Genomic DNA, 27,770 nt, shown 5'->3' on the forward strand with positions numbered 1-27,770 from the left:
CCGTAATAACTTTTCAAGACCGTTAATTTAAATAAAAAAATATTGATATATTATTAACCTCATTATTATTGGCATATATAATGGATATATATATATATTATATAGATATAATTTTAAAAATAGTGGTTGAGTGGTGGTGACACGAAAAATTAAAACTTTTCGAAATATTATTTGTCTATTTTATAATAGGTAAGAAAATATTTGTATTTATTTAGTTTAACTGTATATACTCGTATATATATAAATATTATATCATCACAAACTTCATTTGGTAATGTTTTAGGACAATTTGAACACTGTTTGCAAATAAAGAGAAGAGGACCTGAGACGCTGGAGACAAATGCCTACTTTGTCACACCTGGTGTAAAATTAATATTTTAAAAAGACTTTCAATTATTTTAGAAAATACTTAAAGCCATATAAAATTCATTCATGTATATATATATATATTATAAACATAATATATATATAAGTTTAACGCGAATTCATTAAATTATATTTATAATATGTATAGGTATACGTTTAGTACGTAGTCGTTAGTATAAGTCCTGTAAAAATAATATACCGGTAGTTAGCAATTTCTACATGTTGTAATTAATCTTTTCAAATAAAAAATGAGTTTGGCGAGTACAATTGAAAAAATTGCGTACGTAGGTACCTTCATTTTTTTCATTTATATTAAATCAATGAATTTGATCGATTTTGCCGCCAACTGCAACGGGGTGACGACATCGCGTGGAGGAATTTGCACCGAGATGCAATAAATCGTTGGAAAATAAATTAAGCACACCGCACAGTACGACGAGACCGGAATTTTGAATAAAACAACAATGACGCATCTTAGTGAACATCATACCTTGGCCTAACCAAATTATACATCACGAAACTGTTAAAGATTACATTAAAACCGTATATCTAATGCTGTGGTCACTAGTCAGTATCTTTTTGCAGAACAAAAAGTATATTTAACGTAAAGTATATGACAGTAGGTTTGCAAATGTTGCTGAAAATCGATATTTTATAAAACAATATAATATGGTATATGATCGAATCGTAAATTTATAATAAAATAATAAAATAGACATAATAAAAAAAAAAAAAATTCATTTATTAGATTATAATATATTACTTAAGTATATAATATTATACGTATATGCACAATATATTTTACATATTATAATGAATTGACATTCACAATACAAAATAAAAAAGGTGTAAAACGTATTATGTTAGTTCAGTCTGATACACGATAATTTGAGCGTAACATATAGTATATAAATATATTTATAAATGTATTATATTATAATATGTATAATTAAAAGAGATATAAAATACTGTTAATATACGCTATGTATGTACAAAATGTATAATTATGTTTGATTGGATATAAAATAAATAAGTACTTATTATAATAAATGTATACTAAACCACGTCACAAATCGCAATATTTACAAAATACAACAATCTGGAAAAATTGTATACGTAACATAAAAAATAATACAAGTTAATTTTATTGAAACGGTCCAGTATAACTTGTTGAACACTTCTTGTTACGGCCGCGTGCGCACTCCAACTCCTGTATTTAAAAAAACATAGACAAGGGTTAGTGGAAAAATATGTTTACTGTATTTCGGTCAATGACTTAAAAATAAGCACTACCAGCTATATAAATACACTATATACTGATTCTTACTACATCGCGACTGCAGCAAATAAACGTACGCCAAACATAAAATTAAATTATACCATTTTCATGTCATGCATATTGTGTATACAATACTAATATATTAATACGTCAATATACATAAATAGAACACAACACTGGAACATTTATTTATGTTGTATTTAATGGATAACACGAACCAATAATTTTTCAAAGTGCTTTCGTTTTAATAAGCCGTGAGCACCGAGTGTAGGTACACCTACCTAGTACCTACTCGTACTTTTTTAACCTGCAAACATACTTAAAAATGTATCTATTGAAATGTATAATTTGTAATGTGTCAGTATCAAGAGAAACATGCGACGAACAGAGAAACAACTTAATATTGTGGCTGCGTACTAATATATTTATACATATTATTAACGCGTAAAATAGTATTGATACGATGACGTGCAAGCCAAACATCGGGTGTTAGAAAAAAAGTATCGTTTTTTGGTTACGGATATAACAAACAAAATTTTTATTTTTTTTAACCGCGTGCATGGTGAATTTTTCCAACCAATAAATAAAGTACTTATTTCAAATATCTCGTTTAAATATTTGTGCTCGAACACGTCAAGAAACGTTCAATAACGACAACAACGATGGACACGTGCAAGTAGTATTTTAACACATGTACACTGTACACGAATACGGAATTATATAATATCGTAAACTTATCTATTATATGTTATTAACACAATTGTACAGAATACGATGTTTTTTTCCTTAATTCTCAATTTTTCAAACCGGTAAATACACCGATGTACCGTTAGCGCACTAGGCGTGAAATATCAGTGTACATCATTATAAAGTTCACGGAATAGTGACCCTCTCGCAGCGACGATGGTTATGCGTATATACATAATGCTTATACATATGCGTATGAACTATGTATGTATATAAGATTTAGAGGACAAGAAATAATAATTGAACCACGCCGGCGGCGGCGTTAGGACAATAACATTATTCTTTATACAATCTTAATACTCGCGTGCTTTTAAAAAAAAAAACAAAACATGGTAAAATACTTTTCTTTTGGGAGTATGCTTACCGCCTAAGAGAAAACTACACGCGTTTAAGATCCGTAACGATATGAATGCTATTATTTTTTTCTATTTAAGGGGTTTACAATTCTATATATAATCACATCGCGTCCGATACACGTCCGGGTTAAATACGCACGATTCATTGAAAATGTGTCCACCACAATTTTTCGATTAAAATACAAGTAGATACCTATAAATAGTTGTTTAAAATGTATCAGAGATATTATGTCGAAATTGAGCGTGAATTTTATTGACATATTTGATAGTAATCGATTTTGGTTTGAAAACATTTATATATTGTCGAAACAGAACATAGCAGTCTCCTGTAAGACGGTTTGTCGGACGAAAATAAAAATTGCCATTTAACGCTTAGATCGATGGTTTTTGTTGAGCACGAACGATGATCGAAACCATTGGATAAATGTTAAAGGGGACGTTTTTTAACCACTAATAGAGGTAGGGTACTTAGTCTCCCTGTGCCCTTCACTTTAACCCTTGACCATAGATAGGTATGTTAAGAATATCATTATATTTCTTAATATTTCTATATCCATAAAAATAGTTGGTTGGTATCAAATCCTCTTGAAATTGTTAGTTTACCTATGAAACTTCATATAATATTATTATGCTAATGCTTAGATCGTTAACCATTTTCAACAGATACAAATATTCAGTATATTGCCCATTAAACATATAGTACCTACGATTTATTAAATAATGTTATAAACTTATAACATATAAATTGTATTGAATAAAAAATAACGAACACGATTAAACGCAGCTAACCGATGCAAAACGAAACGGGTTCGTGTTGTAGAGTCCGCCCTCATATTGCACTCAGTATCTTAATTGCCACGCGCGATTTTCGATAATTTCAGATTAATGATTATACATGTTATTGTTATTATTTAATAAATAATTGAATAATTAACTTGTACAGTAGACGGCCCACTATCAATGTAGTTAAGTTTTTAGAAGAAAAATTCTATATATATTTTACACTAGCTGATTCTTCATGCAGTTACCTGTGACAAAATTAAATATCTGTAGATTTACCCCTTTTTAAACTATGTTAAATTTAAGTTAATGCTTTTTTACACAGTTGTTTGGGTTATCTTGATCGATTATAAAATACATTTCTAAAATTCTATCTAATCTTAATAACTATTTTAAATTTCAATAATTAATGTCAACAATATGTAAATTAAATAAATAATAGTTTTACACGAATCAAATAAATTCAAATTTATGTGTTGAAAAGTAAAAAAACCTACATGATACTACGTATTTTATTGAGTTCATTGATGAAAATTGAATAAAAATTTATCAAAAACTGTGGATTATTATCCGTTTTAGACATTTTATTTTATGTAATAGATATATTTATTATAATTATTGTAGCTTATTTTACACGGCGTTGCCCGTGAAAAATTAAATATTATTAATAAATCTATTAATAGATTTACTTGTTTTAAATTCCATTAAAATTTAAATGTAAGCAATACATAAATTTTCATATTATGTGAATAAAACACAGATCTAAAATTTTATTCAATTAAAATAATTATTTTATTTATTGTAGCCAATAGTCAATAGGTAACTTAATACAAATAAAAAAATATTCATTTTTTATGAACCAAAAAATCTTTATGAGAGCCCCTACTTAAAATGCAAAATTCTTAAAAATTGGCTTCGAGTTGTGTATTCTTAAGGATGGAACCTTACTTATGTATCACGAGTGCATGAGATATGAAACTTGGTTGTGAATCGCTTATAAACATACAAACATTTTTTTTTTTTTTAATTATTATTAAATATATATATATATTTTTTTTTTTATTATTATTAAATGTTTTTATTCAATCTGTTCCAAAAAAGAACAATAAGAACAATTGAGGTGTGGAGATAAAAAAAAAAAATAAAAAAATAATAGCAAGGTACGACAGACCGTAGAAGCCTCCCAGTGGAGGTACTACATTAAAAAGAGAAGCATAAATATTAAAATTTAGTTATATAATAAGTAGGTTTCTACACCACTTTCGCTTTAGCCGTTTGGTAAGATTTCCAGGGATAGTTAGGGAAGAAATATCATGCATGAGAGGGTTTCTGTGATTTAAAAGACGGTTATGGAATTTTTTGTAGTGTGTTTTAGCCACGTCTGTAACGAAGGGTATGGAGAGGTCATGATGGAGTGTGTGGTTGGAAACATAGAAAGGTGCTTTGGTAATTTGTCTTAGAGTTTTAGATTGGTAGGTTTGTATTTTATTTATATTAGTAGGCTTTGCTGATCCCCAGAGCTGTATACCATAGACCCATATTGGTTTAAGGAGCATTTTATATATCAAGAGCTTGTTATTCAGATGAATATGTTTGGAGGTCAGTAGGTGTCTTAGTTGGCGGCTACGATCATTGAGTGTTAAACGTTTGGAGCGTATATGAGGGGCCCATGTGAGCCGGCGGTCTAGGGTTAGTCCAAGATATTTGTCATTTTGAGAGTAGGGTAGAGGTTTTAAATATATATAATGTTATAATATAGTTAACGTATTTATAATAATGAAATAATAATAGTAGTAATAATAATAATAATAGTAACGATGAGTAATGATGTATAAATAATGGTATGATCTTTTTTTAAGCGTACAAAAACGAAAATCGTTGGTATATTTACATAACCGCGGTTTGACGCGGTCGAGTGGTTTTTTTTTTTAAATGTCATATAGTGTTATATCGAAATCATAACTGGTCAAAGACGTACTCGTATATAGGGGGAAAAATCAAGGCATAAATACCGACATTGCCGACGTGTCGCTTCTTCATATACGGACATATGGTATGAAATGATCGACTGCAGTAGAATACTTAACTCGCCGCCGACTAGCTAATACTCTCTGTACCTATACTACTAGATATCTGTTAACCCCCCCCCCCTATATATATATATATTTATATATTATCACGTAAATAATTTATAATGCTGTGAAATTGTCGTCGTATATCGCACACGACGTCGTCAAGACGTGTTCAACGTGTAAACGTTATGAATAGCGATTCGTCACTGCAATGTCGACGGGTCATCTGTATATATAATGTTATACGAATATACACATACACACACACACACATATATATTATGTAATGTCATAATAATATATTATATTATAGATACAAAACGTTTAAACGTGTGAACTGTGGGTGGTGTATAATGCGTCATGTAAGACAGCGAGTCTTTAAAACACGCAGCCGCACACCCACGTATGACAATTTATGGATTTTTTAACAGTGTTGGTGAAAATGTTTTTTTTTTTTTTTTGAAAATTGTTTCGTTCAAATGGAAATAAAATATTGTTATTATATTATACTAACATGGGTCACGATCTCGGTAGAAAACGCACAGAAGTATTTAGTGTGCCATCGTTGGTTTTTTTTTCAAATTGAAAAATGCTTTCAAATTAAGTTGATGATTATTATACTTGAAATTTTCTCACGGCCTAAGCCGATCCCCGTAAAATAGTAAAATATACACAATACATATGATAAAATTATTGTATGATGGTAGTTTGGGCGAATGTAATAATTTTGACCAAAATATCAATAATCCTTTCAGGCAAATGAAAATAACTTTTACTTGCACTTAGATGCGCAAGTGATATTTTATTCATTTTTTTGCTCTACATTACTATATTACAATATAACTACATCAATGACTTTTTAAAGTTAGTGTTTATTATTAATTACTAATGTATATGATTTGAATTTGTTATTTTTATTTTTTTCGACTTACATTGTACATTATTATACAGTGTAGTTAAATACCTACAGTATTTCATAGATTAATTTATCTATGAAATATTTATTCTATACTTATTTCTAAACAGTATTTTTGGTGTAATTTAATACTCGCCCAAACCAATCAAACTTTATATAACTATTTTCCAAAACATAACACGTTTTTTGGTTGATTAGTCTAAATAGTCTACGTCCCCCACATAATTACGGACAACAGTTTGTACAACTCACGCATAGCGATCGATGACTTAGTGGCGACGGGTGGTCGATGACAATTAACGCTGAAGGTATTAATCGTCGCCGCTACCGTAGTACGCCTTGATGATCTTGTGGTACTGTGGTACGACCGCGGCCGAGTTCTTGCTGCTGACTACATAGAATCCGTTGGGCTTGCCGTTATTAACGTACGACTTTTTTACCGGTTTGCCGGCCGCCCGAGGCTTGTAGTAGAGTGTGCGGCGTGGCAAGATTTTGGAACTGGCCGCCGACGGAAGTTCAAAGTCACCAGCTTGGGTGTACTGCAGATGGTGCATTTGCTGTTGCATCTGTTGTTGCTGATGCTGCTTCGTGACCAAGTCGTTTACGCCCTTATAACGACCGCCACCTAGCGCGTGCTTGATGGTCGGCAGGTTCCAGTGGTACACCTTGGCTGGTTTTCCGTTAGACACGAACCCCACAGGCACTGTATTCAGATTCTTGTAGGGCGTCTGCTGATGTGGCTGGCCCAGTCTTTGACGGACGGCCGCCCCGTCGTCGTAAAAGTGCGAATGCGGTGGCAATTTGACAATGAACATTTGTGAGTCCGATCCGCCTTTGCCGTCCGCTGCGTACTTGCTCCTCGATTGGCTGGCTAACCGTTTCCGATGATGGTTAGAAATACCGTTATCACCCGTACTGCCACTGGTCCGCAACCTCTTCATACCTAGCTTGTTTAACAGTTTGGCGTTGTGCTGTTTGCTCGAAGATTTCTTGGTCGGCGTCTTCGCTAGCGCCGCTACTGGTTCCGGCGTGCTCGCCGTAGACTCATCCGTCGCGTACATCACCGGGGATCGTTGACTGTCATAGTCGTTGGCTGTTTCCGCCCCGTGGCCGTCGACGTCATTGCCATTTTCATCAGCTGACTTTACGCTACCGCGATCTTCTTTTTGCTTCTTAGCAGCCGTCGGTACGGCCCCGAAAGCAGCTACCATCGTCGCGGCCACCGCAAATAGCAAAATGATTTTACGCATCTCGCGGCTTCTTTGCACACTTCTGAAAAATTTATACACACACAATGTCAGTCGTAATATACAATTGTCATATGTACTTAATTAAAGTATAGCCTTTGTTAAATATCATATTTTATTTTTCACGTTCCTATACATGAAGTATAATTAATTTATGCATTTATTACTAACATAAAATATACATTATATATTTAATTTATTTATATATGAAATGGTTAGTGATTAGTGATTACTTTATACCGTGGCATTGATGCAATAGTAAATGCATGATTTTTTGATCTTAATTACAGTGTTGACAGTATACAGTATACTATATATTATATATACATAATTTTGATTTGAATTAAGTAGTAATAGTCGGTTTTGTTGTTGTGCTACAAGATGCAGATGTGTTTATGAATCGCAGGAGAGGCTAAGATAGTGAAATAGGCGTATATGACACAGGAAACAAGAGCATATTGACAGAAAGACGAGCATGGCATGTAAACAGGAATGATACTGCAGCCCTATGGAATGCTGAGGACGGCGTAGGTGACGAAATAAATATATGTTTTCTAAATATATTAAATAATACTTTAATGATACAGAATATACTGTATAAATCTGTATTTATACCAATAAAGTTATTTTCATAATAAAATAAAAAAAAAAAAGATTTTTGTTACAAATACATTCGATATATTGCAAGATTTTCGGCTATCGCCGTTCCAGAATGAAATCTTCCTATCAAGAGTTCGTTGGAAATATCCGTCTTATTTTGTATGTGTATACCATATTATATAATATATATATATATTTACATATAGGACATAGGATTCTTAAATTGTAACTATATTTGTGGAGAAAAATACATCACGTACACACGTATAATAATATATTATATAATTACGTTCTCGCACTGACACCGTGATCGAGAAGAACGCTTTGATTGTTTTATCAGTAATGACCCGGACACAAAGCTATAATTATAATAATAATTTACGTACGTTTATTTTATATTTTTTCATTCGTCGCACATTTCGCAGCCATATAATAATTTTTATGACTTTTTGAGTTTTAAATTATAATGGAACCTGCGTTAGTGGTATTGATTAACCACTCATAAATTATAATGGCTATATATAGATCTGCATTCGTTTCGAACGGAAAAAGAGCGCTATTATTTTTCAATTCTATCAACAAGTTGTGTATTGTAGCGAGTTTAGAGAAAAACGTAAAAATCTGTTTTTACGATACGTAACTACCCACGCCTCACATATATAATATATTAATATGTGTGTGTGTGATCTACGTCTTATTGATATATGCAACAATTCCATTATAGCCGTTATTTGCCGTACATCCGTGATAGCTATATTCTTATATTAAAGTGTGATATGCAGTTTGAAATTTTTCGTATTCATGATTATCTTCATGTCATAACCCTCCCCCTCCACCGAAAATCACACCAGACAGGATTCCGATTTTGAATGTGTGTAACAAAAAAACAACCGTACGAATACTGAGATACTTTGATATACGCAATATTACAACTTACAATATGCGTTTCTATTATTTTTTTTTCAAATACTATGTTCGAATTTCATTGAACTCATACACGCTTAACACATACCTTAGTGGTATGTAGTGTTTACTATGCATGGTGTCTGGTGCCGCGTTCAGAAAAACTGAATAAATGTTTTCATAATGGCTGTCCGGTTCACTTCCTAATTTATAGATATTTACTGCATGAACACACAATATGTGTTGTCTCTCGTCTAAGTCATAATGAAATAAACACACTTTGTCTTTTAGATCTCATACATGATCGCAATTCAACACCAAAGACATTATGAAAAAAAAAAAAAAATCATAAACTGATTAATACACGCATACTTTAATTATAGTCGCATAAACAATTTTTACTTTAAAAGAATTCTATGAGTTTATGTTTGGAAAGTTTAATATTAAAATTTTCTGTAGCCTGTTGACTTTGATATCTAGCTAATAACAATATACAAAAATATAATAATATGCTTATACACATGTTACATGTTACATTTAAATAAAATGTGTATGATAAAAATTATTTTTAACAAAAAAAAATAATAAAAATATATAATAGTGTTTCATTCTAAAATTATACGTTTTTATCAAATTTGGAGATTATAAAACATATACAATTTTCTATCATATTAGTTTTGTAGTTACCACGCTAATAGAGTTTTATAACCAGTGTTTTATAACTTACACCCTATCGAAAATCAAATTAAGAATTATATAATAATATTTAAGTGTAAAAATCTATTATTTTATAGTTTACACTTTACACTGGCTCTTATAACATTTAGGTAGTAAAAAGATTAAATTACTGATTTATCAATAAAAAAATATTCTGTCATTATTTTATACATTTTAAAAATCAATTCTACTCTTTTTTTTTAATTTTAAAATTATTGCAATAGTGGAAAATAATTTGATGTTCTGCTCGTTTATTTTGTACTCAATAAAATTAGTCTTCAAGAAGGTTTCCGGGAATAAATTTAAAAAGCTTAATTAATTTACCGTTTTAATGAGCGTCACAATGTGTTTAGTATTGTGTTCATATAATAATATTATTTTATGATAATACATCACCTATTCATATAAGTTTTATACTTTGATTATATCGTTGTACGTTAGTGTAAGTACTTATTGTTAAAGTTATAGGTTTATATAATAGAAAAAAATTATTATGTCATAAAAATCAAGAGGATGACTTAACCGTATTAACCATATGGTCTTCAAGTATTTTTAAACACATAAAATAATATTATATAGATGAATTATATTGTATGCTTTACATAATAATATGTTACACATTACTTGATGTTGAACTACGTCTCAGTACTTAACGAGCGAAGGAAGCAATGACCGGCGCCTGGCAGACATTACGTTATGAATCATGATATTATTGTTATAAATGGAAAATCACTTAGATTATGCCAGTCAATCAATATTGTACATTATCAGAGTTATTATAATCGTTTTATAATAATACATTAGTCGTTAGGCCGGACTACTGTCTTAACGGAATAAAACACAATGCTACAGTTAGCAGATATCCTCTAGGTGTTTTAATTATTAAGTAAAATTAGAATCGATATTATAGATTTATTTAGTATATTTAGAATATTTATATATATATATATATATATCAATACACATAATTATAACGAAAGGTTGGTATTTACTATTTTATAGTAAAGAAAAAAAAACCGGTCTCGAGTGAATCAGTCGACCACCCAACTCCTACCAACAGTAATTTGGTATTTATCATCCTTATTATTATTTGATTTAAAACACAGTCACGCCTATCAGCTTACGTGGTTATGGTCGTAGAACATATTTTAATGAGGTAAAAAGAATAATACGATGTAAAAATTATTATTTTTACTCTAAGTATAAATGCGCATTGTCATTCAGTGAAAAAAAACCATTATAGCAACATTATTAGAACACTTGTGTCTTAACACGATGAAGAATTCATGGTATAAAAAAGCGCAGGTATACGTAATAATAATAATAATAATACGTAATAATAATAACAACAATCATAGCACATGGAAAATTATAAAGTAAAGCGTAGGTGTATCTTGTAGCCGGTAACACCGGTCGAACTCGAACTTAGTCAAGATCGAAAACCCGAAGTCTAGAATAATATAAATTATAGTATAAATTATTATGTCACTATCATATTATAATGATATAATATTATAATTTTGTTATGGGTGCGACGCTGATATAAACATTACCTATCATATCTCGAAATCATATTGGCTTACATTATCTAATAAAATAACTCTTTAAGATTAGAATGATAACATTTATAAAATAAATAATTATTTTTAATGGAAGAAATTATCTTGATTCAATCTTGACATAAACGTTATATACTTTTTAAAGAAAATAAATAAATCAGACCCCGTTTAAGGGTGGTAAGATTTAAGCTGATCATATCCCCTCGTGTCCAATTACTTTAATCCCTCCTCGTGGTCGTACGGTTCAAAACTCAAATTATTTTGTGTATCATGTGATTATGTACATCATTCGATCGTGAATCAACTATTCTTTTTTAGCCCCTATACATATAAAAAATATAAATAATCTACTATTGCAATAAAAAAAAATTTTTTTTTTAATAAAACATTTGAATAACAAATTATTATCACTATCATTAAATTACTCGTCGTCATCGCAGAAGCGTGCGAGTATGTACAGGTGCACATAAATTGACATACAAAACCGCCAATCCATTTGAATCGTTAAATGCAGTAAGTATTGGTTAGCACTTCTTTGATCTTTTTCACTTTGTAGAATATATATACCACAGTCGCCAGCTGTATACACTTATGATATTTAAATTATAATTTCACACACTTACTCATATAATAAACATACTGTATGAATATATAATACGTGAATATTGTGGTCGCTATCGTAAAAACCTAACCTAATCTAAAGTCTATTCAAGTTTATAATATATACGTACGAGTTACCGTGTTGGTCTATCTGACATAAAACTGTATATATATATATATGGTAATGTATGTCATTTTAATTAGTTTATTAAAATCAATATTTATTTATATATTTTTTGATTAGTTAAAATTTCTAGTTTTTTAATAATAAAAATATATTTTCAGATAAGTATAAATCAATAAATTTTATAGTATACAAAAAAATTTACATCGTGGCAATCAATCTGTTAGAATAAGGGTGACAAATATTTAGTTTAGTAGAAATTTACAATCACTGGGTCACAGAAATGTCAGGAGTGTCAATTAATTATTGTAAGAGACACAAAATAAATATTTTACAACAATGAAGCTATCTTAATTAAAGACTTTCGCTTTATTCGTGAACTTATTATTGATTCCGATAATGATCCGATTTTATCTAAATGACTACACGAGTTGTGTCCGCCTTTATCCATACAACTATTTATAATTATATTTTTTCCCAGTTCTATTTCAAATGATAAGGTAACTTTTAAGCAAATTATACTTTTAATTTGTATATGGAAGGAAAATTATGTTTTTACGTTTTATAATTTTTTAAATATTAATTTAATTTACATACCTACTTGTAATTGCAAAAAGACAACAAAAAGCCATATTTTTTACCTAGTCTGAAGTCTGTAAGAAAATTATGTTTTTACGTTGGGACGTAACTCGTGTACTCAATAAATATCGTTGGGACCCAATTTGTGTACTCGATAAATATCACTGGGACGCAATTTGTGTACTTCATAAATATTGTCGGGACGTAATTCATATGAAAAATGGATTTCGGGACGCAATTCGTGTGCACCGCAAATTAGTGTCCCCTGATATAACCATTAATCCTGCATTTTGATATCTTACAGATTATAATGACTACTTTCTGGATATGTAGGCGATATTTGAGTCTAGAGGTCCACGAGTGCGGTTTATAGTAAAATTTTAGTGCCATGACATGCTGATGAAACGAGTTATTGTTTGAGTTAAAAATAGAGTTAGGTTTTTTTTTAGTTAATGAATATATTAAATACTAACCCGGAAGCTACTATAACGGTCGTTTATTTTTTAAATACTGCGTGGTATGTATACATGTATAAAATAAATATTATATAAAGTATTTTATCCCTGTTATCAGAGTGTGTTGACTTTTCAATCGCTGGTATATTATATAATAATAAAACGCGTAGTTTTAGTTTAGACATTAATTTTTGTATTCTACAGCGTTCGGCTTATTAAATATTAAATATATATAATATATCTATCGTGTGCACAACGTTAAGGAGCCTATATAGTATATATTATCGCGTGTATATGTAGACATCGCACGGGTATAATATTAACGATTATTATATGTATTAGTTGTATCGATGGTCTGAGTGAAAAAAAAATGGACATTATTTTATACCGCGCAACACTGTGCCCGCGAGGTAGTAATAAAACTGGCTCGCGCCTCATTCACACGGTGGAAAGCGTATATTATGTACACGTATGTCTAATAATACGATTATTATTATTATTGTTATTAATAATAATTGAAGAGTGAAAATGACAAGCGTCGAAAAAAAAGAAAATAAAAACAGAGACTTGACTGTGCAGACGTATAATGTATATAATATGATGTTACAAACCCATATATGGATAATATACGCGCGAAAAGAAAATTATTATTATACAATACACACACATCATATACACAGTACATAAATATATAGGTACTATATGTGTCATTATCACAATATCACCTGGAAGACGTGTGTCGATTGCCGACAATGACATTGGTGAAAAATTGCAGTATATTTAATATTATACGGAAGAAGGAGGGCGATGCTGTGGCACGGCGTATTTCACTTTTAACGAGAAGAATGAAAGTCACGGACATATACCTTTAACGTACGTGATTTGGGCGCTGCTGAAGAAATGCAGACTACACGCAGTAAAGTAATTTGTCATTTACACACTTACGCGTACTGAAAAAAAAAATACGTATTTACATTGTGGATATATAGGTTGGTAAATTATCAAAAGGTTACCATAAGATTATACTTTCTACATACATGCACAAAATGCGTACTTTACGAGTGACCGAAGTGAAATATAATACTCAGTACATAATTGTATGCTCTTAAGAGTTAAGACGTAATGCTTTCGTTCAGCGTCAAAAGTATAGTATTTTAATACACAATGATTTATTTAGATTTTATTATTTTATTAGTTTTTAGTATGAAACTACGATAACTCTATAATATTATATGTAAATATTAACATGAAATACAATTATGATATTGTCTAGTGAGATTATATGTATATTATAATAATGAAGATATAGATCGCGTGGCTGTGGTAATATGGATAATTATAAAAGTAGAAATATACAGATATAAATAAAAATATGCAATATGAAATATTACATTTTTGTAATACGTAAGATTATAAGAAGAGTTAGAAGAGGATTAATTAGTGAAGTTAATATAATCAGAAATGTTAATAAAGAATTAGTATCGTTAATAGCATTGTTATTGTAATAACATTTGATAATAGTTAAGTCAGAAGCAATGGAGGCATAATACGATTTGGACTGATTAAATGTAAGGATGTTACTCGTGCCATTTTAATTTTTACGTTTACCGGTTTTTAGTTCCTGACATGGACGATGGACTACTATACTTGAATTGATAAATTATATATTCAATTATAGAAATATATAACTTTATATTAAGTAAAGTACATATGAGTAAATCTCGCATCTCACGTTTTACTGTTTCAAACTACGGACGCGTTAAGTATGCTGCACTTTTATTATACTGTATGTAGTTTGCTGCTGCCCACAAATGTTTATGTATTTATATTTTTATATGTTTTGATGGAGAAGAGTGGGTTTTTTTTGTGTAAGTATCATCTCTACACGTGTTTACATCTTATATGTTAGTGTTCGGGTGTTTATATAATAATAGTCGTACGCGATAATAAAAACGTAGGCATGCGAAGTGCTGCTACTCAGTCACTGTACTTATTTAATATAATGGTAATGAAAAAGGTTCTGCAGTTTCTTTGGACGTTTTACTTTTTACGGGGATTCTATACAATTTGTTTTGTAATAATAAGACAACATTCGTGATTATGTTAGTGACTTAGTACCCACAGGCTACAACTATATATTCATGGGTCATATTTTATATGATGTGAAATGGTTTGGTATGTAAACTACCAATTATTAATTAATTCAACAAGTAAGCAAACGTTGTCGTCATATCCGCGGTCGTGATTTATCAAATTGCGACGAATGCAATATCATACTTGGTTCAAAACCATTATTAAAATAATTGTGTAGTGAGTAACATAATACCACAAAACGGTGTCTTTTATTTTATAATATGCGTTTTAAACTTTAATATACATGCAATCTTGAATGCAGTATATACCGGTATACAAAAGCGGTAGAGTTGAATTATATTATTAAAGTTAATAATGAAAGGAATTTGAATCAGATTAGGAAAATTCAAAATTATTATTTCCTCCAAAAACATTATACTAAACGTGGAATGATAATTATACGGTAGATTTAATATTTTAGACGTAATGGTGTACTTTACACACACACGAATTGTTGCCGATAAACGTTACCGGTGGTTGGTATATGCATTATGTATACACAGTATAATACTATAATCAATATAGCTAATCATTAAATTGACGCATCACGATGTACGGAATAGGTATAGTAATGGAAATTATTTCGCAAGGTTAACCGACTTCGAGAATATAGTGTACAATTCTAAATGGGGATTTCGTGTTATTCATTCGTGAGATTAAACACTCGTACGAACCAGAGAACGACGATATGTCAAATGACGTGTGCGCGGACGCACGGTTCGTTGCAGGTGAAACATTTGGATACGGTCATGGGTGTGACGTATCTAATGTTCATGAAAAAAAAAAAGGCAATCTAATCTAAAGGGGTCGTTAGCAGTGTGCTCGAAGCGTAGAAGACGCCACTGCTGCGGACGACGTTCCCTTACCGCACGTAACAATTTTCCGATTCCCGATCGATCCACCGCCTCCGCCGTCGCCGACGGATTTGTCGTAAGACCAACGCATACCTGCCAAGCGATGTGCTACGTGCGACAATTCTGTTTTATCGACGACAATACAAAATGCGCTTTACACATATTACATTATGATAATAATAATGTACGCCGCAGCGGTGTATACGGCGGCCGCGCTCGCGTTACCGTTACCGTACAAAAACGGATTCTTTTGCGTTGACCTTGTAAGGGGAAACCAGGTGTTTGGTGCGTCTGCTTTACCAGAAACTAGACGTATATCTACAATAATAATAATAATAATAATAATAATAATAATAATAGTAATAATAAATAATAATAACAACAATAATAGGAACACGCGGCCAGGTAGACGTCGCGGCGACGTTGGCGGGTACGGCCCCCGTTAGACCGCATCTGCGACTCGCGCGCATGCAATACGTCAACGTCGCGTCGAGAATTCCGAAACGGTGCGCGGTCGATTGTCACGCGTCTCTTCTGTCCGGGACGTTTATGTGTATTACCGGGCATCCGCGGTCGTCCGCCTGGAACGGTAATACGCGGTCACAACAATAATAATATATGCGACGTACACGCGTGCAAAAAACTATGCCCAAAGGTATGTGCCCAATGCGTGTTATGTACTGCACTGTGCAGCAGGTACGCGTATGGTATACGATATAATATTATATGTGTCCGGTAAACAATAATGATGATGATGATGATGATGATGATTATAATGATGATGATAATAATAATAATAATAATAATAATAATGTGTTATTACGGCACGCACGTCGTTTGCAGCACTGCAGCAGCTGGTGCAGTCGTCAAACGGTCGTCGTCGGCCGGCCGCGATACGCAAAATACCTACATAATTCGAGATCAGTAATAATATAACAATAATAAAAACGCGTGAAATAACTTGGTAGCCGTCGGGATGTCGTATTGGATTATTATTATTATTATTATTATTATTGTACTTTGAGATGGAAAACGCATCACGCGCGATTATCGGTCCGGTGCGGCGGCGGAGGCATCATTCGCGCGTCTCCGACGCCGGTCGTTTGCCGCATTTGTACAAAAACCGCTATGGAAATTCGAGACGTCGACGAGGCACACGCACACACACACACACACACATAATATAATATAATAATATATTATTATATTGTACGGAGAACTCGTCGCCGAATCGATTGTTATTTCTCGGCCGACCGACATATCATTATTGTCATACGACGTCGACGACCGCCGTCCGCCGCAGTCGCGGGCATTTATATTAGGTACCTATATTATATGGCCGGCGAAGAGGAAGAGACCAGAGACCGAAATGTAAACGCGAGTCACGTCCGAGGAAATGTATATTGCTCCGCGGTAGAAATAACAATATTATCGTGTACTCGATGTGTACACTGTACATATATTATATATATACTGTAATATTTTTGATTAAAACGAAAATAGTCGTGAAAATCGGTCGCTTTAAAAGAGAAATTATTTAAATTGGAAATTGGAAAAAGCTTTTCTATGCGCGCGTGTAAACGGCGTTGTACGTTATTCCACGAACTTCTCGTAACGTCCTGCACCCTGCAGCCTAGAAAATGTCAATTCGGTCGTTATAGTTGTACATTGATGGATGGATTGTTCATAACAGACGATGGTTTTTATCATTTTTTAAGCCACAACTAATCGACTATATATATATATATATATACAAGAGACGTCATTCGTGAGATGTAAGGGTATTGTAGTGGCGCGTTTTGCACTCTTCATCAGCGGTATTTATGTAAATAATGTATTTAATATAAGAATATGCTTTAGACATCTAACAACAGTAACAACTATGTTTTCATATAATTCTATTCCATATTTTATGTAATTTTATTATTATGAAGATTGATTACTATAACGCAGTGTAAACTCTCCTCTCATCCATGGACAATCCAGACTACACGTCTTTGAAGTTGTGTATTTGTAATCATATCGATCTTGTTTATAATAAGTTTTAATGATATTTTAAACCTTTACAAAAACCATTGATATATTTTTAAATTTTAAATTTCTCGGCTATCATTAATACTTTAAACTACTAATATCTATTTATTTATTTTATTTGCTATCTATATCCTATAATATTAATTGTACGATTGACAAACATTATTCATATTTTAGTGTTATTTAAATAATATTAATTTTGAAATCAAAGAATATTTTTTAAATGAAGCGGTCGGCTTATATATTGATCCATGGTTGGTAAATTATTTTACATTCTACACAAAATTCTAAAATCACGATTCAAGGTATTAACTATAAAATTACAGAAATGAAAACTCGTAGTTTTTCGTGTCTCGTCGCCATCAATGTGTGACTTACATGTACGCGTATTACTTCGTATATTTGGAAAATAGCATTATTAATTGTTATTTATTTAATATTCTTTTTTGGTGAAAGAAAAAACAATTCAAATCCTAACCACTTAAAAATTCTAATTTATTTTTTAACTTTACTACTCGTGTAAAACAAGTTAATACACGTATTCCATGTTATGTATAATGAGATAGAAGTAAAACTTGGACGTTTAATTTAAATTGTATTTGTAGCTACTTACTATGCCAAGTATATGATTCATACATATAATATTATGTATGGTATTTATGTGTTTTATAATTGAAAAAATCTTGTTAAAATCGGTATAAATAATTAATATACATTAATGTTAGTAGATTAAAAAATATTTTTATTTAAAATATACAATTTATAAATACGTACTACGTAGTACGCGTATATATTGATTTTTTGATCATACTATTAATTTGAGCTAATTAATATCGTTTATCATGATCATATTTTAATAACTAAAATATTTATGTTATGTCCATTATAAAAATGTCGTCCGTAAAAACTATGTATTTTATGTTATAATTTGAAAGGCTTTTGAGTTAGGTCATTTTTAAAAATTTAATTCGGCTAAAATTGATCTCATTAATATTTTTTTTATTGATAATAAAATTGAATACATGACATGATATTGATTACCTGTTTATAAATTACACTATAAATTTAAAATTATTATATTAGTATACATTACCTACTCATATTTTCGAAGTTATTAAATTTAATTTTTTTAAATCTCTGTAGAAATTAGATTTTACAATCTAAGAATCTAAGATTAGTTTAAAATTTAAATAATTATTACGGTAATACTACTTTAGGTTAGTTATATTACTTAAATCTAATATCAGTTTAATAGTCCAATATTTTTTTCTGTTCTACTTATATTATAAAATAATCAAATTTAATAACTTTGTTATTGTTAATTAATAATCGTTAGTAAACTATGGACAAATAACATATTTGCGCCAACAGTAAATATGAAGCTTTTCGGTGTATAAAAATAATTTAATTTTTATCTTAATAAGTAATATCGTGACTGTGAAAATAAATTGGACTGATTTAAGAAATATTACATTGTAAATTAAATTGTACTATTTTTTAGTACTTGAAAGTTTTTAGTAAATTTATTATTAATAGATAAATACAAAATGAATCATATGAATATAGTATATAAGTATTCGTATTATTATACTATTATTGATGACATGCATGAATTGGTGGGTAAACTATTCAAAGTGGACCGGATATTATAGGCTTACGTCTTGCATGTTTGAATGCGTAGAACGATTTACTTGTATTTTATCTGGGACATGGTACAGGAGCTAGTAATTTTAAAAAAAAACGTATTTGTCTCTCCGGGCTATAATATTAAATATTAATTGCATATATAGTGTATTCGTCACCAAAATTCCCGTCATAGCAAAGTCTACCTGAATAGGTGTTTAAACCAGTTATATGCGTTTTTACAGGAAATCAAAATCTAAGCAATTTATATCGCATCTGGATAAATAAAATATAGAGCATATTATCATTATTATTATTTATATTTATTGTCATGATAAAATATAAGCATTATTTTAATTATATGGTATTATAGGTATATTAGATATTTTTTTATAGCATAATCACTATAAGTTTGGCTAAAATATTTTAAAATATATTGCAAACCAGTTGAAAAAATAAATACTTCTAATAAGAATTATTTTTAAAGACAGTAAAAATTTAGTGCTGAACTAAAATATAGTCATTTATAGAATAGAAAAATAAATAGTCATTATTGACATTTTTAATAAATTATAATATACATTAATTGTTGTATTATATTTTTTTTCTGTAAAATAAGTGCTATTATTAGAAAAAAAAAATTTATCTATATAATTTATTATTATAATATAAAAAGTAAACAATATTAATATTAAAAAAAAAACAGCAACAAAGTGCCAGGAAATTTTTAAGTGGAGACTACTAATGATCGATTATTATTAATAATATGATTACCGCTTAGTATTTTGTATGAGTTGAATTCATTTATAAATCTTATTTATTTTATGTTTAAACCATAATTTAAAAATTAAATTATTTAGTTTGAGTAATAAAAAAAAAATTTAATTAATTAAGTACTAAAATATGATATATGTGGCCATGTAGGTAATTTGTATATTTACTACAATACAAATAAAAAGTTGGATTATCTATATTTTTTTTAAGATAGGTATGTCTTACGGTAGGATAATTCTTGTTAATTACTAGCTAGCAATGGAAGTATAGATCGTTAAATTGCTTTATTTTGTAAAGTCATAGTGATTAAAGTAATAATAATAAAAAAAAAACAATTAACAATCGAATTCTTGGCATTATTCTTGACAGTGAAATATTTCTATCATTCCAAATTAACTTTTTACGATGTTATTAGTCTAATTGAGTTATTGTATTTTACTTTTAATCTTTACTTAAAATCACTTATTTTTCGTTTCTTATTAAGATAAGTTTAGTTTTTGGATTATGAATTGTCAATTGTTTACTTATGTTTATTATTGATAATTATTTACTTTACTGTTCTTAAATTATAGTTTCTTTTAATAATAAATGAAAAAAGTTACTGCATATTTTCTTAAAAGCAAGAAGAATATTCCAAACTATTTCAGTAGAATGATATGAAACTGTATATGTCACCACTGAAACTAGTGAATTTTTGTGTATTATATGTATATATTATATATTATATATGTATATACGATATAACATATAATATACCTAAATTTATCATGTTATCTGTAGATTTGAATGTTATTTGCGTGATATTATTTTACTACCTATGTACCTATTCCGTCAATCATTCCATCAATTTTGTCAACCACGATGATATGGTTCATATTCAAAGTATTGAACACTTATGGAAAAAGTCAAAATAAAGAAAAATCGACAGTGAGTTACTTACAGATAGATTTCTTCTCGAAAATTCGCGTTTCAATGATTGGATAGCAAACACAACCAAACAGTAACAATGATATTATTTTTTAATTAGTATTTTGTAATGGGTACACTGTACCTATTGATTATATAAGTAAATTGAAATTTGATTTTTTTATACATAGAACATATTATTATGTATTTAATAATAATTTGTAATATTAATTTGACTATTATTCAAATCTTTATTTTAAATGATTAAAAATTAGAGATAAAATGTACAAAATATATTAGAAAGAAATATGAAATAGTATTGTGTATAATATTATGATATAATATATCTAATAATATACGAGCTTACTTATTTATTTAGTATACATATTTTAATGATAAGTAACAAAAAATATTACCTATAAATATTTCTTTTAAATACTATAATGTGAAGTGTTTAACCTTATGATACTTGACCATGATCTTGGAACATGCATGATGTCATAGAAATATTTTATGGATGTGTATACAGCAATTGTAGGTATTATTAGTGCTATTTTTTTTAATCAGATATTGGTAAATTAATTACTAATAATTACTAGTTAATATAATTCTATAAAAAAATAAGTATTTTATTATTCACGACTAAACTGTAACTTAAAATTTGAACGAATGACTAGCTCAGTAAAAAACTAAATTTGAATTAAAAATTAAAAGATTATGGTGTAAATACAAGGAAAAATACTAACTAAAATTCAATAATATGCTACATAATATTTTTAAAAATTAAAATATACTAATTACTAATTAGTATATAGCAATACAACTGAGTATTATATTGAAACATCTATTTATATTAGTCTTATTCAAAAATACCTAACAAAATATTTGCATATCAGAAATATTTCGAATATTGTACATTTTAGAATTAATAAGTTTAAAGTAAAATGTAAAATAATATGTTATTGCCTATTATTAAATATAAAAATATTATAATCTTGTTATAAATATGAAATTGATTTAAATTTGAATGTATAAATTGAATATAGCACGTGGTAATCGATAGATTGTTTATATTTTTATCAATAATATAGTTTGTAATGTTGTTATTAACATTCTGAATGGCAAAGTCTTTTTTGATTGAGCATGTTTTGTATATTTTAAATACACAGACGTGTTGCAACTGGTCAACTTAAACGTTACTTGTCACCCGTTAACCTAATAAACTAGCCGTAATAGCCACCAAAAGAAATGCGTCATGTTTTAGAATTCGTCGTTGTATGTCGTCCCTGCAGTATTCAATAATAATGTAGAATATGGCTATTTAAAAACAAAACAATACTATTTTTCCCTATCACGTTTAATATGTATGTGCCGTTAAATTATGTTCGAAAACAAAAATCACATAAAAAAAGATTTAATATGATCACGTGCACAAGAAAGGACAAGAAAGAAAACATTATTTATTCATAAGTTAAATAGAAACAAGTAAAATAATATAATAATAATGATGATGTAATGCCTACAGCGCATCTACTTCCGGTAAACTAAAATGTGTATAGACTCTGGCTATACGACGATGGAAAAAAAGTATTATTTTTACAGGTCGTGAAGTAAAACTTACGTTTAACCCAAACAAAATGACCTCGGGTCAAGATTTTATTAAAACTATTTTGTTTTTTTTTTTTTTTGCTCAAGACCGATATTTTTTCCATGATAATTTTTTTATTTTATTTTATGCTTCTTATTTACTGGTATGTCGCTTACAGTGAACAATCAAATGTAGATACATTGTTTTATGTTTTAAATTACGGAAATGCTTTCGGTTTTTGTACGATGCCACTTTCAATTGAAGCTTTGGATATACACTCCGTAATCACGTTGGACACAACTCCCAAGTACCACGATAGTTATGATATATTGATATCTAAATATTTTCAATATTAATTCATTCGCCAAACAATAGAAATTGAATCACGTTTATTTTATTTTCTCATATAATATTTACGATGTATCTACTTGCATGTATAAATGTATGATATATAATACAACATAATATGTACATATAGTCGACAACTGTATTATTTTATTATGCAGATAGCAAAATACGTATAACTTGTGGCTGAAGTAAGTCCTTGTAATACGTTTTGATCATAAATATAACAATATTATAAAATACTTATATACACGTTTCTTTAGACACATAACATTGCAAGTATAGCCCACACTCCACAAACAATTCACGCAGTTGAGGTCTTCAAGTGTTACTGATATTTTACCCAAGGAGTCATTAATTTTTTATGTTCAAAATATACATACTAAATTATTATAATACGAATTAATAAAATAATTCATATTAATGGATATCAGATGGCAATATGATAGGTAAAAAAATAGGCTTGCATGATAAATATACATGTACTATTTATTACTATTCAGAAAGAACTTAAAATGATAATAAGTTTAAAATATCATAATTATTTAAATGCTTCTGAGGATACGATTGTATTCAGTTCCGCCTCGTTTAAAATGTTGTGATGTCAGCGTTAGAGTTAATTGTTATATTAATTATCATTTCAAAAAAAAACTAGTGGTTTGTAATAAAATAATAATTGCGTGTGATTTGACTAAAAATTGTTTTAATTCTTTTATTCAGTTTAAATGACGTATTGGTAAGTTCATGTGACCACGCCAAAAATATTGAACCATGAATGATAAATGTATATGCATGCGAGTTCTTGAATATAATATATATGTCTGATACTATAATTTATAACAATATTAATATATCTACATATTATATGATCAAATAGACGGCAATGTTACAGTATTAGGAATACATTCACCTTTGATTTTTAAAGAAAAATAAAACATAAAATTTGAATGTAGGTGTATAGGTATATGAAAAAAAATATTCCGAATCTAATGTCATCTGTAGTAATATTAATAATTTAAGTACTCTTATTTATCATATATATATATTTATATCTTATTATATCTATTTATTATCTTATTTATCATCATATATATATTTATATATGTAATGACTATGAAAAATATACTTTGTCATAGTAAAATAAGTGACAGCTTATAAAAAATGTACAATATCTAAATAGATGATACTTTTTTTGTATCTACAAATACAAAGTTATGTATTTTTATGGTTAATACTAGGAAGTAGTTACATAAAAAGATTTATTTTGAAAAACTTATATGATGTTTAATAATAGTTATATATATACTTTTAAAAAGTATTAATAATTTTTCAATTAATAGAACTTATATTTAATTATATTTTTGAATTTGATTAAGTATCAAAATTAAATTTAAAAAGTAAATTTTTTGTAATAATTGTACAATACACGCTGACTTTAAATATTATCGGCAAACTATAGTTATAACATAAAATTACTATATTTTAAGCTGGTACATACTAAATTCAAAAATGTTGTTAACCCTATATTAATATATTCAATTTTTTAACTTTCTATTTTTGTTATAACTTTATTTCTATTGTTTATAATCTGTATACAAGAAAAAGAATACCCCCCAAAAAAAAACTATAACTACCTACCTTAATTTAAATATTTAATATATATCTTATGGTAATAACTTGACTAAATAATTAATAATTAATTCAAAAATTAAGTATGAACACTTAACACAACATATTCATTATTCTTAGTTACATACTATTAAAATTAAAACAAAATTAATAATAATACTAACCTTAATATTTGTACAAATAAGCTTTTGTGAATGCCGATGCGAATCGGAAAAGTGCAGTTTTATTTTCGATTTGGTTGTTTCAGTGTTTTACGTATGTTCAAAGAAAATTTTTGAAACGAAATTTACTGAGACTTCACTATGCCAAACTTCACAAAGTGGAAGCCGAAGATCAACTGACGACGCGACTGAGGTTAGGAAACGCGGCAAGCGAAGCACTCATCTCTCCATGCCGGTAGGTACATCTTCGTTTGAGTAGGAAATAAAGAGGGCGGGCAATATTGTTAAACACACACATATTCGTACACACACATACATGCGCGCATGCACCCATACTCTTGTCGCACAAATAACGTATATTGCTATTAAAAATCTATTTAAAAAAAATGTGAAAGCATTTTTTTCACTGTTGCCACTCGATTTTTTCTAAATATATGAATGGTATTAAATATGTTGTTTTAAAACTAATTAAACGTACATTAGTAGCGTTAGTAGACCGAAAATAAACGATAATCAAACTCAATTATGACAGGGACATTTTTTTTTAGTTTCCACAATACAGATGCGTAGTTTATGCAATTAAGCATATATACCTATGTTCGTATTTAATGTGTATTGGAAAATACAAAAATCTACGGTACGTTTTATGAGTAGATATATTAGGTATGAATGTACATAAAGTAAAATTAATATAAAAAATAACAACGTACCGTTTGTCTTTGAATACGTGAAAATTACATATGCGTACCTCTAACCTTTGAATTGAACGGTTTCGTAGAATTGATATATTTTGAGTATTTTCCGTTATTTGACGAAGGTGCTAAATTTTCATGTAACTGTCGTATAAAATGTAAAAACATCAACGAATAAAGTAAAATGTAAAAGCTGCGAATGTCCGAGTTTTTGTACAAAGACTACAATAATAATAATAATGTGTTTTATCCGCGAATCGATAGTCTGACAAACGAGTGTCGCACGAACACAATCAAATGTATGATTTTTCTTTCAACCGCGCAGTTATGATACTTGTTATTGTTGTTTGCGTGTTTTGGGGCGCGGCAGAAATGCATTATAGCCACCCCAATTGCGGAGGGTAGCGTACACTTTTCGTCGTAGCGTTTTATAATAAATGAACAAAAATGCACTCTTCCGATCGTTAAAGGTCGTTCGACTGTGCACGCCGTATCTTATATTATATTGTACAGACACGCGTACAACATATTTTATGACAAGAAGGATTAGTGCCTCTCGCTGGCCAAAAATAACACTAAATAGGATTTGCAATATAACCAAATGAAAAAAACGGAGTAGGACCAAAAATATTATTGATATTTCTATGACAAGTATAAATTCTGTACGTACATTTAAATAAAACTACATACATACTATTTAGGTTTAAAATGTATACATTAATAAAATAGTTTTAAAAGTTGGTATATATCCATACTATAAATTATGTTTTTCGTTTATGGTTAAATTGTTCTATGTTTTGTTTATTGTAGCGTTTGAAATTAAAGTAAAAATAAAACTAATAGCTATATTTTTTACCGTATTTTATACTATTTTGCATGAAAGTTAATAGAATTATTGTCGGATTAAATATTTGCTTCAACCAGTTTAATGACACAAATTTGAATCATATAATATGTAATGTGTGGGAAACATTCAAGTATTTTGTTTACTATAATTTATAAATATGAGGCTTATAAAATTTACTGTAGCATATAATAAATTATATCTACTTGGCCCGATTTTCTGCACAGTTCTCTTTTAAAATATTTTTAAAACAATTTTTATTATTAATTGGTATTTCCTTAATACGTATTCGTTGATTAATCAATATTTTTATGCTACATAAATGCATTGATCTTATTATTTTCAATACGCCCAAGGTGCTTAATAGTGATTTAATGTTAGATTTTTTAGAAACCTTGATTCAAAAATAATTTCTCTTTAATTTGTTTAAGACTCTGTCAAGCATACATATTTAACATTTAAATTACTAACTGATATGGAAATAAATTTCAATGTTGTAGCTACATAGAGTTTATTAAATGACACTCAAATTTTTTTTAAATGTAGTTATTTAAAAGGCAATTGTTAAAAATTATTCACGGTCTAATATTTAAAATACACTACAGATGATAGAAAAAAAACTTATTAAGTATTTAGTTATTATTTTCATTTATCTTCAACGTAGGTACGTGAAAAAATAATTTTCAACTGTCTGTGATCGAAAGCATATCTCAGGTTCGACTTGGCAGCTAAACAGGAGTGTGAAGAACATACACAATTAATTCTATAGACAAATTATTAATCTTCGCTTGCAGTAGTTGATGGATTTAATTATAAATTATAATTGTGTAATGAATACAGTATATACAGCTATTATACTAATATCAGAGTCAATATTATTTTGAAAC

At 29.1% G+C, this 27,770-nt stretch overlaps 1 protein-coding gene across 1 annotated transcript; it reads right to left on the minus strand.

Moving 5' to 3' along the window:
* Window positions 1-1,442: 1,442 nt before the first annotated feature.
* LOC112595506 lies at window positions 1,443-25,551 on the minus strand. Its single transcript, XM_025340756.1, has 3 exons — window positions 25,351-25,551; window positions 6,769-7,788; window positions 1,443-1,576 (listed from the first exon to the last, which is right to left on the minus strand). The coding sequence occupies exon 2, from the start codon at window positions 7,764-7,766 to the stop codon at window positions 6,828-6,830; it is 939 nt and encodes a 312-aa protein (XP_025196541.1). The 5' UTR covers window positions 7,767-7,788; window positions 25,351-25,551; the 3' UTR covers window positions 1,443-1,576; window positions 6,769-6,827.
* Window positions 25,552-27,770: the final 2,219 nt, after the last annotated feature.

Source organism: Melanaphis sacchari, unplaced genomic scaffold (assembly GCF_002803265.2).
Source record: "Melanaphis sacchari strain LSU unplaced genomic scaffold, SCAv2.0 Contig27_pilon_pilon, whole genome shotgun sequence".
In the NCBI taxonomy this organism is placed as follows: Eukaryota; Metazoa; Arthropoda; class Insecta; order Hemiptera; family Aphididae; genus Melanaphis; species Melanaphis sacchari.